General features: G+C 38.2%; 1 protein-coding gene across 2 annotated transcripts in view; it reads right to left on the bottom strand.

Moving 5' to 3' along the window:
• UBE4B (ubiquitination factor E4B) overlaps positions 1 to 19766 on the bottom strand; it is a 159388-nt gene that overhangs the window by 36643 nt on the left and 102979 nt on the right. For both annotated transcript variants that reach the window (XM_049877871.1, XM_049877870.1), the window contains 10 exons: positions 16456 to 16597; positions 15174 to 15274; positions 13946 to 14060; positions 10403 to 10486; positions 7813 to 7869; positions 7144 to 7260; positions 6947 to 7045; positions 6249 to 6362; positions 4299 to 4497; positions 2360 to 2498 (listed from right to left, as the gene is read on the bottom strand). In XM_049877871.1, coding sequence (XP_049733828.1) covers positions 2360 to 2498; positions 4299 to 4497; positions 6249 to 6362; positions 6947 to 7045; positions 7144 to 7260; positions 7813 to 7869; positions 10403 to 10486; positions 13946 to 14060; positions 15174 to 15274; positions 16456 to 16597 — 1167 coding nt within the window. The remainder of the gene's footprint in view (positions 1 to 2359; positions 2499 to 4298; positions 4498 to 6248; positions 6363 to 6946; positions 7046 to 7143; positions 7261 to 7812; positions 7870 to 10402; positions 10487 to 13945; positions 14061 to 15173; positions 15275 to 16455; positions 16598 to 19766) is intronic.

Genomic DNA, 19766 nt, shown 5'->3' with positions numbered 1-19766 from the left:
TTGGAGGTAACAGATTCTAAATTTGGTTGTGCTACTTTAACCCATTTCCTGAGTAATTCACAAGGTCGACAGCTTTTGTTGTTGTTAGGTGCAGCTGAGTCAGTTCTGACTCATAGCGACAACATAACGAAACTGTGCCAGGTCCTGTGCCATTCTTGTTATCATTGCTATGTTTGAGCCCATTGTTGCAGCCACTGTGTCAACAATCTATTCCGTTTAGATTCTTTCTCTTTTTTCGCTGACTCTCTAGCTCACCAAGCACGATGTCCTTCTCCAGGGACTTGTCCCTTCTGATAACACATCCAAAGTACGTGAGACCAAGTCTTGCCAACCTCACTTCTAAGGAGTGTTCTGGCTGTACTTCTTCCAAGATAGCTTTGTTCGTTCTTCTGGCAGTCCATGATATATTCAGTATTCTCCACCAAAACCAAACTTAAAGGAATCAATTCTTCATTCTTCCTTATTCACTGTCCAGCTTTTAGTAAGGTTTATAACAACAGAAGGTTCTCAAGCTGATCCCATCTCTAATGCAAGCAGCTCTGTCACTTGGTCTTTATGATCCAAGGGATCCAATAGTGCTTTAAGCGCTTGTTGTTAATCGGGTGCCTGTGGTTATCCTTGATAAGATTCACAGTAGAGGCCCCTAGGGTTTTCTAGTAAACCCATGCTGGGCTGACAAGTAACTATTCTCTATTCAGAAACAGTGTTTGGTTTATTAGTGGGTCCTAGTAGTAACTGAGGGTTAGTAGTAACTGAAGACTAACCAGTGGGCATCAGGTGAACAAGCAACCTGAGCTCTCTCTGAACTGAAAGTGTCTGACTGGATAAGACAAAGCTCAGCTGTGCCAGGCAAAAAAACAAAAGTACATATGGGATAGAGCTCTGGTAAATCCTAACAGCACTGCCAACCCTCCCTTACCCTGATCCCGTGATCTCAAGGGCAGTTTCCTAAAACTAACTAGAGAAGCAAACATTTATCGGTGGCTCTTAATTCTGGGCTAGTTTCAGCTGTCAGTGGACTGTTTTGGTCAGGAGAGATGGCCTGATGTGCAAATTTACAATAATCCATGGCAGTAGCTAACAATTTAACCAGATGATCAGACATTTTAAATGATAAAAACTGGGGAAGATAAATGTGCTGTGAGAATAGGCCCAGAGAATAAGAATTTTATGCCTCATGTGAATGCTTGTCAAAGGACTGCCACTGAAGGAGGTACCTAAGAGTCAGACAAACACTGGACAGCTTCCATCCTGGAGGGGATAATTTGTCCTCAGTAGACTGAGCATTGATTCTAGATGTGGATTTCCTTGCCTGACTACCATGCTTCTGCCAGCGATACCATTTATAGATTCATTAAATGCATTATTCGCCATCTTAGTGTTGTAGTCAATGTTGAGCTTGTTCAAGGGATTTACGTTACAGCAAAAGGGTTTTTTTTTTTTATTACAGTGATGGAAAATTTGGCATTGTACACCAGTGATGGCTGCACAACATGATTGATGGAATTGGTGTCACTGAATTGTACACATGAAAAATGCTGGAATTGGCAAATATTGTATTTTCTCTATTTTTTACAATGATAAAAAGAGACAGAGAGAAGTGAGGTAATGGGTTCAGGAGTCAATGATTTTACAGCATCACCCAAACATGATTGGCTTCAAAGGATAGTCCAGGAGACAGTAACTTGTGAGGTTGGGAATGCCAAATTACAGGGTGTTGAAGATCGAGATATGACACAATTTCTCTCAGAGCCAGACTACACGGGTCTTGAACCAAATGATGGAAGTGACCACTCTATTATTACGCCAGATACCCTGTTCAAAACATCTTTCCTTTCGGTTTCTGTAACTTTTGTTTGTTCGGAGGTGCTGGTACACGGGAAAAAATACTTAGATTAAGAAACTCAACAATGGTGCCAATGATTTGGAAACTGAGGCCACTGCCTGGCCATATTGAACTCCTTATGCCACAGGACAACAGGCAGAAAAGGGAGTTACATGTTGGTGAGGGTTACTGTCTCACAGTTCAGGGAGGGGAGAGGTATGTCTGGTACCCAGGGGTCCTTTAAAGTGCCTCCTGGCAATGTCTTGCCCAGTGGAAAAAGTTAATGGAATTCTACAGTAACCATATACAGGGAGGAATACCAAGGGTTCAGAATGCTAGGAAATCAAGGTTGGGGTCACTTCATCAGGTAGGGAACTCTGGCCAATTGAGGAACGTGGACTTGGCGGTAGAGGCAGACGGTGCACTGCAACATATCTAATTCTTAGAGTCAAATCTAATGTCACCATGGAAGTGCTTGCTCATGAGAACATGTGGTAACTCAGGCGATCCAGGATGGGGAATCATTGCACGTACCTGTTGAGCTCCCTGATGGCCCGGAGTCTGCGGATATAGCGACGGCAACTCGGAAGAATAGAGAGGTGGTGGGCGTGCAGGGTGAGAAAGAAGCATTCCGTAGGGAATTTCGGCTCAGAAAATGGAGGCTGATCGCCATCTAGGAAAAATAACAATCTCCTAAATAAAATCTATTTCCAGACTAAATTAGAGAAAAGGCATAATAGAGAATAGAAAATTACATCTGAATTTTCAAGGAGCTTAAGGATACTTTTTTGAAAATTATAAATTTAAGTACCGTTTTAAGAGAACTAGAATTCCTGTGAGCTCCACTGAATCACCAGGTATTCTCCCCCATCTGTTTAAATGCTCACACAGATGAACATCAACAGTGTTTGGTGACGTGTCTTCTCAATGCCATATTACAATTTCCATTTTTCAACACAGTACACAAACATCACTTTAAATCTCTAAATAGTATTAGATTATGTTAATGCACTATAGATTCTATAACTATTTCTCTACTGTTGGGCAAGTTTGTCGTTTCAAATTTTTCACTATTATAAATAGTACTGCTGGGAGCATCCAAGTACAAAAATTACTTTTTTGTACTTTTTGTCTCCCCACTCCCCTCGGCTTTGGGGATATATTCTGCAAGGTAGAATTATTGAGAATGACAGTATGACAATTTTTGTTCTAAATCACCAGAACTCATTTTAGACAGATTAAATAAATTAACTGCCAACTACTTCTTCGTAAGATTACAGTCTATTTTATCATTCTGTTTTTGATTAATTTATAGAAATACAGTGACAACTGGAATTTCTTTGAATTTGTATTTAATTCCTATGGGTATATATTTTTTCTCCTACAAGTGTATTTTTTTCATATGACATATACTATTTATAATTTTTCCCAAGCAAAAGAAAACTGTGGCAATTCTCTTGGTAGAATTTAGTTTTGGCCTTATACATTTATAAATCCACCACTGCCGTCGAGTTGATTCCGATTCGTAGTGACCCTACACATTTATAGCAGTTCTATATTTTGAATGGCATGCTTTTACCAAGTATGTGACTCATATTTTCCCCCACTCTTTTATTTTATTTAGACTCACTCCATAAAAGATATGTTTACATATCAAAACAAATGCATACTGTCTTTGATAATATGCTCCACTTCTCAAATCATTATAAATTTCTCTCCCCTTCAGAGCTGGGTCAAATCCTTTCGTCTTCTCAAATTTTCTTATTACATTAAAAAAAAAAAAAAAAGTTTAACCCTTTGAGTGTTCTAGAATATGACGTATGGCTCCAAGATCAAGCCAATAGTCACTTATTTAAATGATATCAAATACTGGTTTTATTGTCAGATACTTAGTTCTTACATTACTTAGTTCTTAGTTCTTACATTTAAATACTATCGTAGCTTAAGTATTTTCTGTCCATCTGATCATGGTCCTGCCACTGCAAGGTAAGCATGAAATCTCTATCCTAATCCATAAATAATTTTCATAATATTAAAAAAAAATAAAGACCACATAGTTTTGATGTCTGTCACTAAATAACATGTTCTATAATATGGAGAGAAAAAAATCACCGATCATAACACCACCAAAATATTTATATTTTTATACCATCCATTCATCAAAATCTAGGAACTATTTTATGAGAATTTTAGTTGGTATATACAAAATCTATATAATAATCAATTCACGGGTATTATCCTTATCATATCTTTTCTTTAAAACTCAGAACACTGTGTCTCTTTCCATTTGTTCTACATATCTATTTGTTTCGGGCCAATCCAAACAAGATCTTTTTAACTGTATTAACTTTTGTTGTGTATCTTTGTGTCCTAAATTCGTTTTAAGGAGATGTAGTAACAGTGCGTAAGGAATCACCAGCATCCAAATGAAAGGGCAGTGTTTCAATGACCTAATAACAGATGCATCACTCACAGAGTTCAGTCAGCCAGTCGTTCACGTCTTCCATAGTTGCGTTCACTCGTGTCTCATCATTTGGAAGAGCAATCCTACACCTTGGGTGGAATATATACGTGGGATCAACTGTCTCTAACTTGATCTTTGTACTTAGTTGCTGCAGTACCCAAAGGAAATTCAGCATAAATCCATCTGTAGATACCAATCTATCATCTGTCTGTGAAATATAAAAAAAAAAAAAAGAAGCCTTTAAAATACTGATTTGAATACAATTATTCTGGTACAATTTCATATGAAAGCTGACAGAGCACTCAAACATGATCATATCTTCAGTGAGTGAGGACACACGCCTCGTCACCATCATCATCCTAATGACTGCTTTTTGTTGAGTATCAATTATATGTGAGGCATTTCAACAAATTCTCTTACTGAGCCCTTCACAATAATCCTTCAGGTCACTGATACTGCTATTTCCACTTTACAGTGGAAGAAACTAAGGCTCAGAGAATTTAAGTGATTTGCCCAAGACTCCTAAAGTCAGCAAGTAGAGGCACAATAAATGTGGTTTACTTTCTCTTCTTCATTTCCCCTCAAGAGCGGCAGAAAAACTAGTTCACCACTTGACTAATAGTTTCTGCAGCTACAGCATTAGTCAGAGTCCTGCATTAATAATAGAATAGCAATTATAATACTATTATAAGCATCAACTGAGTGTTCACTACGTGCTAGGCACTAATTTAACAGCTTTACATGTAGTAACTCCATGAGTTAGGTAATATTACCACCCCCACTTAACAGATGAGGAAACAGAGGCACAGACAAGTTACTGTCTAAAGTCACACTGTTGGCAAATGGTAGAACCACATTTGGAATTCAAATGGTCTGATGGCAGGTCCACGCTCTTAACCACTTCCCTATGCTTTTTTTTTTTTTTTTGCTTTTGAGTGGAAGTGTTGCATCATTCATTTATTATTTACTAGTATATATAGGAACGATGTCCTTTTAACTTTTCTACTTCAGCAGAGGAATCCCTAGATGGCATAAATGGTTAATGCACTTGGCTGCTAACTGAAAGGTTAGAGGTTCAAGTCCACCCAGAGGTGTTTTGGAAAAAAGGCCTGGTGATCTACCTTAGAAAAACCAGCCACTGAAAATCTTACAGAGCAGTTCTGCTATAACACACATGGGGGGTCACTATGAGTTGGAATCAACTCGATGGCAAGTGGTTTACTCCAGCAAAGTGGTCCAAGCCATCAGTCTCTCTCACTGGGACTAATGCACTCGTAACTTTGTAACTGGCCTCCTTGAGTTTGCTCCTGTCCCTTCCCTCTGCTTAGTTCATTCTCCACACAGCCGACTTTGCGGCTTCCTTGCTGAAGAATCTTCCAAGGGCTTCCCATTAGTTAGAATAAAATAACATCCTCACAACATAATCCCAACCTGATGGAACCCCTGCCCATCCCTTCTGGTCCCATGACCTGCCATTGTTTTTCTTGTAAACTATCCTCCAGCCACAAAGGCCTGCGTGCTGGGCTTCCACCAAACCTAGCTCATTCCCACCTTAGGTCCTTACACGTGTATAAAATGCTTTTTTCTCACCTTGCAAGAGTTGGCTTTTCTTATCAGTCAGGTCTCTGATCAAATGTCATCTCCTCAGAGAGGCCTTCCCTGCCACCCGATCAAAAATCACTCCCATACTTTCCTTCTGGTCACTCCACGGTTGCTCTCAATCCCTTTGCCTTGCTTCATTTATTTATTTAATAAATTTTATTATGAAAAATGTATTTATATGTCTATCATTTATTCTCCATCTTGCCCCACTAGAACACAAACTCCACAAAAGCAGGGAGCTTACCTTGTTTATCCCTATATCCTGATTTTCAGGACTATGTCAGGTAGGTATTAGATAAACATGAATTGAATGAATGAAATTAAAGAATAAATACAAGTGGTCCTTAGGAATCCTACCTGCATCTGTGCTTTCTTCATATTGGCATTGACGACAGCTGCCATGTAACTGAGAGCGGCCTCGCGGGTCTCGCCGTTTAACAAAATACTATGCAGAATCTTGAAAAGTTCTTGCTGAAATTTATTTAAAGAAAAAAAGGAAAAAAAAAAAACAAAACTTCATTTTAAACATGAATTCTTTTCAACTTCAAAAACAGCTAGCTTCCTTCCCACCTTCTCCCTCTCCCACTTTCACTCATTCCTGGAGAAGCTGACTACCAGGGGAACATGAGAAATGCTCATATTCAACCATGTCAAGATAATTAGCACAAAAGCATGTTAGGGCAGAACACGGAGTAGGAGTAGAGGAGGCAAGTAGTTAGAGTTTAATAAGATGGCCTTTGTTATTTCCTTTCCGTGATCAAAATTACATTACCCAAACCTGTAATTTCTCAGCTTTTACGTTTCAGAACTGAGGGCATACTAATCTACATGTGGGACAAGCAAATCAGTGAGGGGTGTGTGCAAACCAACAGAGCTCATTCACCCCTACAATTTAAATGCCTGAGGATAAGCTGGAGAGAGAATGCCAGGACTACACCCCAGTGATGGTACACACACAGGGCAGCATATCACTGCTGCTGTAGTTATTATTCAAGACACAGGTTATTTTATATAGCTTATCTTTTATTCTTTGGATTCGTTTTCTGAACACCTACCCTTCCCAACTCCAAGTAATGCTGCAGTGATTGGCTAACCACACGAGTGTTTTCCAGGGTAATGGCAGGCCCTGAGAAATATTTTTCAACCACTTTAGCCTGGAAAGAGAAGGAGGAAATCCAATCAACATATAATGTACGCTTGGGAAGGAATCTGCACATAAGAAGAGCAAAGTGCAAACGGCCACTGTACTTACATCATCTTCTGCAAAGACAGAGAAGCTAAAGAAAGCTCCCAAATAAGACAGTCTCTGCAGCTCCCGCCCTGAGCCAGGACTTAAGGATTTAGGCAACCACAACGGCAAAGAAGCAACCTATGCAAAAAATGAAAAAGGCAAATAGAGTTGCTAAAAAGGCAAGAGAGGTAAAAATTTAGTGAACTGAGTTCTTAACAGCAATCTGTTCAGCCGGTTCTTAAACGCCAGCCCAATGGCTAATGTTTACTTGAAAACACAAGGCACATAAATGTATTACAATGCCTGCTGGTATTTCCTCACCTCAGAGGAAAATCCAACTCTATATTTTTACAAAGTATTAAAACAAAAATTTTATGTTTCTAAATATTCTTTGATGAAGTTCAAACAAGTATTTTTATACTACCAAAGAACTCAAGCAAATTTTCCCCATAGAACTTGTTGTTCTAATTGTACACATCTTATAAAAAAAAAAAAAATCACAAAAGAAAAATAAACACGTTCATTCCAAGAAACAGGGTATGCCACAACAATTTAACAGACGTACTATCTACAGCTAAAGGAAAATTTAAAATGTCCTTTCAAGAGAAGTTATTTGGATAATGTTACCTAAGGAACACCTTCTGAGTTACCACATGCTCACTGAAAATATGCAAGCCGAAAGCCCCTTACCAAATTGCACACAGGATGTGTCTTCCCAAACTTGGTTTCACAGAGCTCACCTAATGCCTAGAAATCAAATCAGAAAGAGCCATTTAAATGTATTGCATCTTAAATTGCCTGGCATGTGTAACATCAAGGAATAGTTTTAAATGCTGCTATAAGTACACATGCGTTCCCTCCAATACGGTAACAGCTTTACTACCTTCTCTGATTAATAAACTAATTAACATGCATGGTAAAAAAAACTTCAGAAAAATCAGGGTACAAAATAAAAATCACTCAAACTTTACTCTCATAGATAATGTCTACTGATATTTTGGTTAACAGCTTTCCAGACATCTGTTTGTGCATATCCACACAGAGATAAATGTATATATTTTTACCAAAAAAAATGTTTTTTTCACTTAACATCTTCGCATATCAAAGAAGAGATTTGCTTCATATATTTCAGATGGCTAGTGCTACCAGTGTTAAACATGACTGTAAACAATTACAATTTATAAGCTGTCAAATTCAGAACACATTTAAAATACCTTGGTTTTAAACACAAGAAGATATTCTGGTATTTTTTAGAAATCCAGCATTTTCCTTTGGAGCCCCAAACATTCTCATATTAGACCATCATGAAAAATAGTTCTTAGGGACATAAACACAATTTAACTCTTGACTTGGCCATGGTGATACAATCAAACACGACACTTCGACAGTGAATTGGTAAATGTGGACAGATACATAAAAGTTGCTAACCCAGCTTTGGGTTGATGCATTTAGGCCCTGGCACATCTCTGAGGAGTCCCTAAAGCTCAGAAAGCTTCTGCTGAGAAGTAAAAGTTGTCAGTGCCTAGTGCAAAGGTTCCTAAACTTTGAGGCATTAGGATCATCTAGGAAGCCTTTAAAAATCACAGTGCCAGGCCACTCCCACCCCAGCCCCCTACCTTCACCCCAAGAATTAAATCATAATGTCCAGGGGGTGGGAGCCAGAAATCAGTATTATTTAAAGATCCTTGGGTGACTCCAACATATGGCAAAGCTGGGATCCACTATTTTATCCGATTTCAGCTTCAGCCTTCTTCCTCTTCCTGTCTCTCAGTATTGTACTCTCCCTCTCTCGCCACACTCTTATTATTGTACAAGAATCAATAATGGTACAAAATAAAACTATTGTCTACCACAACGGAGGCCTTTGTCTTTTGACCAAGAAGGGCATTTTGGTGATATCTGTCGCTAAAAGCTACTCACTGAGACATCGAGCTTATTTAATTTAAACCACAACCAAAAAGCCAGCCATTCCATGCATGGATAATTACATAATAAAGTGGTAATTAGTGTCCATTAAAATATTTCATCACCGAAATCAAATACTCACATTATCCCACTTCCTTTTCTCTGCCACAGACACTGAATTAGGATTAAGAGAATTTTATTGGGAACCTCAAGAACATGCACAATGGAAAGAGCCTGGGCACAAATCCATTCAAGATTATCTTTTAAAGTAAGAATTCCCATTCCACTGTTTAATTTCCCAGCACAGTCTTTAACTTGTAGCCTTTTCATGTTAATGGCTTTCGTATTTTTTAAACAGGTAAATGTAGCCTTTGGGTGCACCTCTGTTTTACGTTTATTGCAGTGTAATTATCTGAATGTTCCACTGTGGTCTGAGCTCGGCGGTAGATTATGAGCAGGCTGAGGAGAGGGGTCTTGTCTCCTTAGTCCCTGTGTTCCCGGTGCCTGGCACATGACAGAGCCTCAGTAAGTACATTAAAGAGCAAACAGGATAAATTCAGTAGAATGAGTAAAAAAAAACAAATGCAGCAAAATATATCGATTTAACCAAGGCCTCAATTTACACAAGGCTGTAGAAACACACAGGAAGTTAATTTCGTATTATGATATTTCTTCCTTGATACTGCTAGAATGAAACGTATTCAGTAATACTTGACGTAAATTCAAGGAAGAGAAGAGCATCTTATTTTCGTTCTGGTTCCAGTATTTTCATGACAGTCAAGTCCCACTGCGCGAACTTAGGTGAAAGTTCTGTCCACAATTTACACTTGTTCTAAGTGCTCTACTTAAAGAGCAAAGTAGATCTGTGTTTTCCAGGTAAAGCCTGAAGATGAGGTGCATGGCCTTGGGAAATTGGGAAGATGAACAAGAGTTACTCTGAGATTTTCTGTAGACAGCCACTCCATAAAAATAAAATTGTATTGCTTTCCTTATTATAACTCTGCCTTTTTATTTGCATTTGTAATTTTTTTTTTAAATAAAAAATTTTCATTCCAAATATGGTATGCTCATGACTAGGAGAATTAGAAGTATACCACCAATAATGATCTTTCTCATAAGCTAGCCAGCATGGTGAAGTACATGTCAGTAACCGCATCACTACTCCTGTCTAGGACTAGGTAGGCGGGATATGTACCGGGCTGCTAACTGTCTTCACTGATGCACCTCACTGCACAGCCAACGCTCTGCATGGCCAACCCAAAGATTTCATGTTTTAAATTTGAAAACAAGGTGGATCATGGACCTGAAAGAAAAGTGTATGTTAATCTGCAAGAAAAACATCTATTAAATGGGTTAAAAAAATGCAAGGTTTTACCATGAGGGGGTATTTAAAGTAGTCACTATCGAGGGAGCACTCTTTGACAGCAAGCGCCAGGCCTTGTAAAATGGGGATAAAGATCTATAAGAAAAACAAAAAATCAAAATTTAACTGTAAGAAATTTCAAACCTAAGAAGCATGTCAAATGAAGTGCTGACTCTGAATGTTCAGTCATGCCTACTACTTTCCCAAAGAAACGCTCTTCTGCATATAAAGGAGTCTAGAACCCAGCTGAAGGAGTCCTGGCGGCACAATGTTACTCGGCTGCTAACCGAAAGGCTGGAGGTTTGAACCCACCCACTGGCTCCATGGGAGAAAAGACCTGGCGACCTGCTCCCGTAAAGATTACAGCCCCCAAAACCCCATGGGGCTGTACTACTGTCACACTGGGTCACTGTGAGTGGAAAATTGACTCAACAGTATGTAACAACAACAACAGAATCCAGTCATATAGCATGGAGATGTCCTTTGACAAGATCAACTGTAAAATAATGCAGTGGAATTCTCTAGAAGTCAAAGGATTTTGTTGAACCCTAGTATCCTGAGAAAACGGTCCTTAGGCAAGATTTGCAGTTAACTGAAACTCACAAATTTGGAGCCTACTGAAAGGCCCTTCAGGGATTTCACTTGGTCTCATCAACTACGTATGTTTCAAGCAACTAATACATTTTTGATTGTCAAGCACCTATAAACCAAAACCCAAACCAAACCCGCTGCCGTCAAGTTGATTCTGACTCATAGCAACCCTACAGGACGGGGTAGAACTGCCCTACAGGGTTTCCAAGGAACAGCTGGTGGATACGAACTGCTGACCTTGGCTCAGCAGCTGAGCTCTTAACCACTGTGCCACCAGGGCTCCAAGCACCTATAATCTGTAAAGAAACTAGGCTAAATGTTCTAATATTTTCTAAGGCCAATCAATACTAAAAAAAAAAAAAATTTTTTTTAAATCAGTAACTTGTTGTCACCCTCCCATTTCCATACAATTCTTTCCATTTCTCCCTGTTTATTTTGAGGAGAACAAGAAAGACTGGCCAATAGTGAATATTATTCTTGTATTAACCTTAATTAAGCAGACCAAAGAAATAGCAGGTAAATGGAAAAAGAAAAATTCAGTTAGAATGCCTTACGTCCATATTGTAATTAATACAATAACCAGATATTGGAGCTTGAGGGCACTTTAGTTTTAGAGTTTACCACTAGTATTGTGACACATGAACACTACGCAAGATTGGTGCAGCACAGCTCATCCTCAAATTTCCTAATGCACTCGCTGATCAACACATTTAGGCCAGGGAGTTGCTGGTATTCAGGACTAATAACATGGAATAGAAAATGATGTAAACAGCCACTGATAACCTGAAATACAACAAGTTGCAAAAGGATTGTTCTATAAAGCCATTAAAAAATGTGAACAAATCCTTTTTCTGCTCATTTCATCCCACTGTATTGAATATTTGTCATTTAAAAAGCACAGTACAAACAAAGGGGCCCTGGACGACAAGGTGCCTGGGTAATGTCTCAAGATATGGAGGCTCTGGAAGAGATCATTCTAGTTTTACAAGTCTGACAATCAGGGTAGAAATAATGGACTTTCATAAGCCAGCTAAAAATGGAGAGGCAACACTCAGGTGTTGGGGTAGGGAATGCCAAAACTGCAGTTAAGGAATAAAAAAAAAAAAAGGTCCAGAATTACCAAAAGTAAATTTCATAACTGGTCATCCAGAAAAATCTCTAAACATTTTCTTCCGGAACACTATAAAACACCCTAACTCTTTCTAATAGAGTTAGCCTCTTTTGCAAATAGGGTTTAATTTATAACGAACTGACAAAATATTGCCAACTATAATATTTTTCAAATAATCAAATATTATACTATTTACAAGACCTATATATTTTAAATAGTTATTTTCAAATAAGTATCTCTCAGCACTGATAAAATATAAGTATTCACCTCCAATTCTAAATTCTAGTTACTATTAATTTCTGTTTATATGTGGACATCTCTCAAACATTAAAAGAAAGTAGACTGAAATTTCAGTAAAAAGATTCCATAATACCAATTTGCCACACTTTAGCTTTTTTAGACAAAAAGCTAAAAGGCCATTTTTTAGTCTACCAGCTCCATTTTACTCATCTCTCTGTAGATACAACACATAGTAAAACATAATAAAAGACAAAACCAGCATTCAAGACTGAGTGGCAGAAAAGCAGTCAGAACTCTGCAACTAAAAATAAACAGGTCATTTCCTGACCTCCCTGTGCAAGTTTCTTCACAAGTAAAGCAGGCATAATATACTCCTTTCAGCTGGTAAAAAAACTGGGCTGCTTTCATATAGTTAAAGCTACTCTGGCTTCCTCAAATGATGTGTTTTTTTAATAGAAAAAATATTCTAATTAATGTATATTACACATACAATCTAGTATACCACTTAAACCTTCTAAAATAATCATTCATTTTCCTCACAGTTCACTCATGTTTCTATAAGAGAAGGGCCCATTATGCTGTCCTAATTATTCCTATTAATCGACAAGACCAGTCATCCAAGATAAGCAGTTGGTGAATTTCAGGTATGGAGTACACAAGGCTAATTGGAATTTTCACTCGTAGGTTCTTCTTTTACAGATATTTTGAAGACTACTTCAAACACAATTCCTGAGAATTCAAAGGTCCTAAAATTAATGCAAACAATATCAGGCATAAAAACAGATAAAAGCAACCACACTAATTATTGCTATTGCCTCAGTTATTCTTGCTAATCTCTCTCTCTCACTCACACACACACACAAATGATGACATGGCAAACTGTAAGAAAATTTCATAAAAATCTCTTCATCACGGGAAATAGCTTCTGTAAAGGTTTCTGTGACCAAGTGCCCACTTCCAACACTGGGCTATAAAACAGTAACCCAAACGTAATGCCAAAGTTTCACCCTGGAGGAAACCTTCGAGAGGAAGCAAGCAGCTTTATTATTAAATATCTCATACCTGCATTTTCACTCGACTCGACATGATGAGGCATCAAAACAACATATAAATAGCAAATGGACAAAGGAATTGTGAGATAGGAGGTATCATTCCTAGTTTAGTGGTGAGAAGATAAAAACTGTATATGCTGTGCAGACCACCTCTGTACAAATTTGATGGTTAATTTATTATTATTATTTTTAATAAACCCATAGAACTAATTTCCACCATGCCTCCACTGGCAAATTCCCATCATGCCTTATGCTATCTCCAGGCATTCCTGTGGAACTGGGCCTTACATTTCTTCTTATCAACTAAAGCACCTTAGCACAGACGCTGCTTAAAATGCTTGATGCTTGACTGATGAGTTGAGATGGGCAAATGATTTGAACATACAGCTATCAATCTGCCTCAAGAAAGAACCTCAGATAGGTCTTCTCTTTGAGCAAGTAACGCATACATGTTCACATTTAGGGATGGAGAAGTTTTCAGTGTATAGTCTTTTTAGAAATCAGCAATGGCCTAGATGCTCTTAGGCTGAAAGCTGCAGTAGCAAACTCACAAAACTGTACCTGCTTGAACACTTCTTCATCCTGGTGCGTTGTTCTCACCAGCTCTTGAATGAAGCCATACGGGAGATTCCTACAGAGCATATACGGCACCAAGAAGGACGGCTGCTGCATGGACCTGTGGACATGTGAAAACCAAGGGCTGTGATGAAATCAACTCGTTACCACGTGACAACAGAAGCCCACGAAATGTGACGTTAGCAGCAACTGCCCACTCAAGAGTTGGTCTTTAGAACTCCCGAATATTCTGCACAATGATTTTAGGCAAAAGATCATCCCTCTTTTGAGTAGTAATCAATTTCTTTGGCATTTTTAATGAGACACTATATATAGGAAATTTCAAAGAGTCCACCTTTTCCTACATACAGCCTTCAAAAAGGAAGCGTTAAAAAAACAAAGCATTACGTGTTTCTTTTACTTATTTATTTATACCTCATCCAATTTGAAAAAAGACTGGTAAGGACTAAGGACTGTTTAAAATGCTTACACATTTTAGGGTCAAAACATTTTTTAAGCTTTTGGGATATGCGTATCATTTTCTTTCTTTTTAAAAAGTTTAAAAAGTGTATGGTTAAAATACAGAATATTTTTTAAAAATCCCAGGATGAATAAATTTTGTAACTTTGTCATTTTTCCTTCAGATACTTTGCATAAAAGAAACAAAACATACAAACATCCTTCTTTATTAAACTTGAAACCTTCATGGACTCCCAGAAACAAGCAACAATGTAGCACTTTGAGTGTTTTCTTAATTATCCATTCCTCCACTACTTATCATTAAATAACAAAAACTGTGCGATACACAGAAAGTGGTAATCTGCACATTTTATCAAATAGCTTCTCTGATTTCAAGCAGGTGCTCTTAAATGAAATTACTAATTTTCTGCCTTGATGTCTACATATTTCAACAATGTTTTATCTCAACAACGCATGAAAAACTCTTAAAACATAATTAATTTGAATTCACTTTAATTCATTTTAAAATACGTTTTGCATTACTTTTGGAATTGAAGAGGAAAGAAGTGTTGGAAGCGTTTGACCAGATAATCTGTCAGGTCCCATTCCTTCTCTAAAATACTACAAAAGTGATTATTTTTAATTCCAATACTCTTTTATTACAGGTGAGGAGGTGAGTTATTCTAGGTGTTGCAAAACGGCTGGATAGCTCAATGCCCATTGCTGGAAACAATCCCCTCTCTGCTAACGCCAAGCATCTAATGGTTCTTCATACCTTGGTTGTGTTAGGGAACCTTGTAGTACTAATGCAGTATGGGAAATGCACTGTGAGCGGATGTTGCTCAGAAGCTGGCTGACAGCTGGCTGGCTGCACATCTGAAAAAGACAGCTGGGGGTTAGGACTACAGGAAACAAAGGAATCCCAAATTGTTGAAAACTGACAACCATCAGAACAAATGGATTTCTAGAAAAAGGCATGCTTTTTTCCTCTTCCCTCATTACAAATGAAAAGACTGGAGTAACCTTCACCCAAGTATGCTGCCTCCACTGAAATACACAGTCAGAGAAGAAAGCAGCAGAAGTTTGAGGGGGCCACTCAGGAACCTCAGAGATGTGGTCGTCATTCTCTTTGCTTCTGCCAGGGTTCACTGCAAGAAACCCACAGAGGCCTTTCACAGGTGGCCAACTGGAATAATTTCTAATGTAAAACTAGAACCAGAAAATGAAATAGGAATATAAGGAAAAAGTAATGAAGAAAGTTGGCATGAAATAGTGAAAAAAGTACAACTTCCTGGGTTTAATCCCAGCTTTGGAATGTATTATTTGTGTTATCCTGGACAAATTACTTAATCTCTCGGGGGTTCATCCTCTTATTCATACAATGGAAAAGCTAATGCCTACCTTACCCTGAGTTAGGCTGGGCTGGCTGAGTGACTGTGAGAATTTGAGTTCGTGTAGACCTCATACAGAACTTGCCATTCTATAAGTGCTCCACAAATGTTGGTTATTATTATAATGATTATAACAGGCTATTAGATATGATGGAAACCCTGGTGGCGTAGTGGTTAAGAGCTATGGCTGCTAACCAAAAGGGCAGCAGTTCGAATCTACCAGGTGCTCTTGGAAGCTCTATGGGGCAGTTCTCCTCTGTCCTATAGGGTTGCTATGTGTCAAAATTGACTCAACAGCAACGGGCTTGGTTTTTTTTGTTGTTTTTTTTTTTAATTGGATATGATCAGGGCCATGTAAGCTGCTCATGGCACCTAGCTACAGTACTTTGGTTAAGAGAGAAGACTCTGAAGCTAACCCATGTGGGTTCACATATTGGCACTGCCGCTTCTTCCCTCCACTAGGATGTGAGTTCACCAGGACAGGGATCTTTGTCTGTTTTGACCACTGATACACCCAAGCTCCTAGTACAGTGCCTGGTACATAGTTGATGGGGAATAACTATTTATTGATTAAATAAATGACAGAATACTCTTTAGGTTTTGGGGCAAAAAGATTAGTTATCAAAAAAATAGCTTTAAAAAAAAAATGAATCTATTACATATTACCTTTGGTGCTTTTTTTTCCTCTATTCCAATTCGGTCAAAGCACTCGATGAGGTAGTTCAGCATATCTGTCTCCTTGCAAGTTTCAATGGTGAAATGGTCACTGTAGGAATCCCAAGTACTCGCCCCGCCAGAGGCTCCCAAACTTTGGAAGGAAAAGATGAGAAGGAAAAAAAAATTAATGATTCTTATCTCTTCTTGATTATTTCTTTTTGACAAGAGTTTGCATTTCTGCAGCAGAAAGCCTGTTAGGTCCCTGCGCCCACAATCAAGCACAAACACCCATGCAGCCAAGATTGGAGCTGATAGCTTATTTTGTTCCAAGTGCGACAACATTACTTTTTGGTAGACATTTTATGGACTTAAAAAGAAAATATAACCAGAAACCCAACGACATATCGTACTGGGAATGGTGACTTATATACAAACCCAGAAAGACTAAGAACTGCTACCAAGTGTGAAGCATATGAACGGCTATCACAGGCCTTAATCAAAACTGACCCCGGTCACTCAGGCAGACCTGTAGATTAAAGCCAACTAGGCTACTGCTATAGTCAAACTCTTTAGGAATGAAGTTATAAGGTACTAACAAAATATCTCTTTATCCTAATGATGTCTAGCATAGATCTCAAAAGCCTTTATCCAGGCAAACAATTTCTTCCATATATATTCATCACAATAAAATTTTAAAAAGCTTTGATCTAGCATTTGTCAATAAGACCAGAGCTTAGAAAAACTGTGCAGTTAGAGACATGAAAATATTTGCTATCAACACAAAAATTTTTAAAACCTTTAGCAAAAAGGGCAACATAGTACAATCCAAACAAAAGAAACATCTTAGACTAGGAGTATCTAGACTTCTATTCTAGTCTATTGCTCACTTGCTACATGAACCCAGAACACCTTTATCTCATCTTGGGTGAGGCTTAAACGAAACAATTCGGAAGTGATTTGTAAGATAGAAGCACAATGTAAGGCATTGTTATTATTAGCTATAATTATTATCTGAGACAAAGACCAAACAATCATAAGGGTTAGATGTAAGGAAATTAAACAAAATTAAGATCAATTGTCATAAGTCACATACCAAATATGACATTAACTCACAAAATGATTTGATATACACAAAAGATATGAGGAGATTAATCATGGCACAGGAGGAGGCAAGGAATTTTGAAACGAAGAGGAAATGAGAAAATACCAACTGAGCAAAAAAAAAATTTACGGATCAAAGATGACAAAGGATGAGAAGACTATCAGGAACTTCAGAGACACATCCCTGCGTCAACCTGGGGGGCAGACAGTGAAAGGCAAGGAACTAAAAGGACCAAAAGGAATGGAGATATTAACAACGTTATACAGATAGTAGGCATAGAACACGAGTTTAGGAATGTATACAAAACTGAGCTTGGAATTTGAGGAAAATATACATAATTGACCTAGGAATGAGGCTATGATGTTAAAAGTATTTCAGTAAGGAGGATAAAAGGATGCCAGTTTTAAAGTGACAGCTTTCAGCCCAGTCTAGTAGATTTGAATTCCTACAATCTAGTATATTTTTTATATAGGCCTGGGGTCCCTGGATGGTGCAAATGGTTAAGTACTCTGCTGTTAACTGAAAGGTTGGTGATTTGTACCCACTCAGAGATGCCTCAGAAGAAAGGCCTGGCAATCGGTTTCCGTAAGGATTACAGCCAAGAAAACCCTATGGAGCAGTTCTAATCTGTAATGCGTGGGCCACCACGAGTCAGAATCAATTTGATGGCAGTGGGTTTTTAGTATACAGGTCTCATAAGAGGGAAGGAGGGGACTGAGGTACACTCCAAGGTACAAGGCAGCCAACCAACTGACTGAGCAGGTAACTGAGCCACCCACAAAGCTCCCTGGCAGAGGCCTTAATAAAGGTGATGAGACAAGTGAAGAACCCTCAAAAATAAAAACGACCAATTCTTGCACTTTTATAACAACTTTTTTTGGTAAACTTAATCAATCACAGGATGGTATCTATTCACTGGCATGAAACAGAAAGGTATGTACTATAATATAGAACAAGAAAAAAAATCTAGAAATATGAAACAGAAAAGCCAACTAACAAATGTAAGTGGGGTGAATCCCCAAAAGCAGAAAGTGGGGAAAAGAGACATTTGTCTGTCTTTACCTGCAGCAATTAGTTACTTCAAACTCTCTGCTATATACCCTCCCTCGTTCTTTCTGATGCTTAGCGACTTAGAGACCACATTCACTGCAGGTCTCTAAGATAAACTCTGCTAATACTAGGCTGCACCTATACATAATTAATGGCAATTTTCCTTTGAGCACCTCTCTCAGATGACAATGAAAATAGATTTTCCTTATGTTTAAAACGAAAATTTTTAACTCTGTTTCCTCAATACTAAACCATGCATTTCTCACATTTCATTTTTCCATTTCTGAAATGAAAATCTTCTTAAGTCTGGTGTTGACAGGTCCTTGCCAGTGGCATGGAATCCGTCTGATGTGTGTGAATGTTTGTGTGAACAGAGCAGGTCTGGATGGCGTCAACCCATGTAACTGCCACTGAAATTAGGGTCCACTCTGAGCAGCACATTCTATTTAATTTTACTTTAAATTTAAACCCTTGCTGTCACTTGCAATGTATTCACAAATACTTCACTAAGACATGAACAGTGACTATGTATGCAGAAGACTGCTTGTCTCACACCAGCCAATACAATGAGAGGCACCCAGAATACGGAATTTTCAAAGCTAAAAGAGGTTGGTGTATTTTGGTGAGCATCGCCCAGGCACCAAGTACCACTTCCAGCTGACTTCAAGAAGAGAGGAAAAAAAAATAAAAGTTTTACCAAACAGGTAATAGGAAACATAGAGTAAACCCCAGCATTCTTCAATATGTTTCACAACCAGAAACAACCAGCTCAATCCTGAAGAGGCTAAAGTGGAGCAGGATCACAAGTACTAAGAGTGGCCAGTCTCCCCAAAGTTACATATAAAGTCAATGCTTGAGACTGATTTACAAGGACCTTTAGATCTGAGGTGAAAGGGTTGGACTCAGAATTTTGAATATGATACTGAAAAAGGAGGTGGCTTATTTAATTACATGCATAAATTTATGATACTATCAATACAGGTTTTAAATGTTTAAAGTAATATTTCATATTTTTCCTCAAAAAAAAAAAAAAAACATATAAAATTGATGATACTTTTACAACTGGGGCATCCTAAAATCTTGGAAATAAGAGCAACCAAAAAAATTATACCTCTTTCTGGGAGAATGTGTGAACTGTTTTTTTGATAACTACATCAGCAGTCCAATT

Source organism: Elephas maximus, chromosome 3 (genome assembly GCF_024166365.1).
Source record: "Elephas maximus indicus isolate mEleMax1 chromosome 3, mEleMax1 primary haplotype, whole genome shotgun sequence".
In the NCBI taxonomy this organism is placed as follows: domain Eukaryota; kingdom Metazoa; phylum Chordata; class Mammalia; order Proboscidea; family Elephantidae; genus Elephas; species Elephas maximus.
Note: the sequence above shows the minus strand (reverse complement) of the source record. Positions and strands in the feature narration are given on the sequence as shown.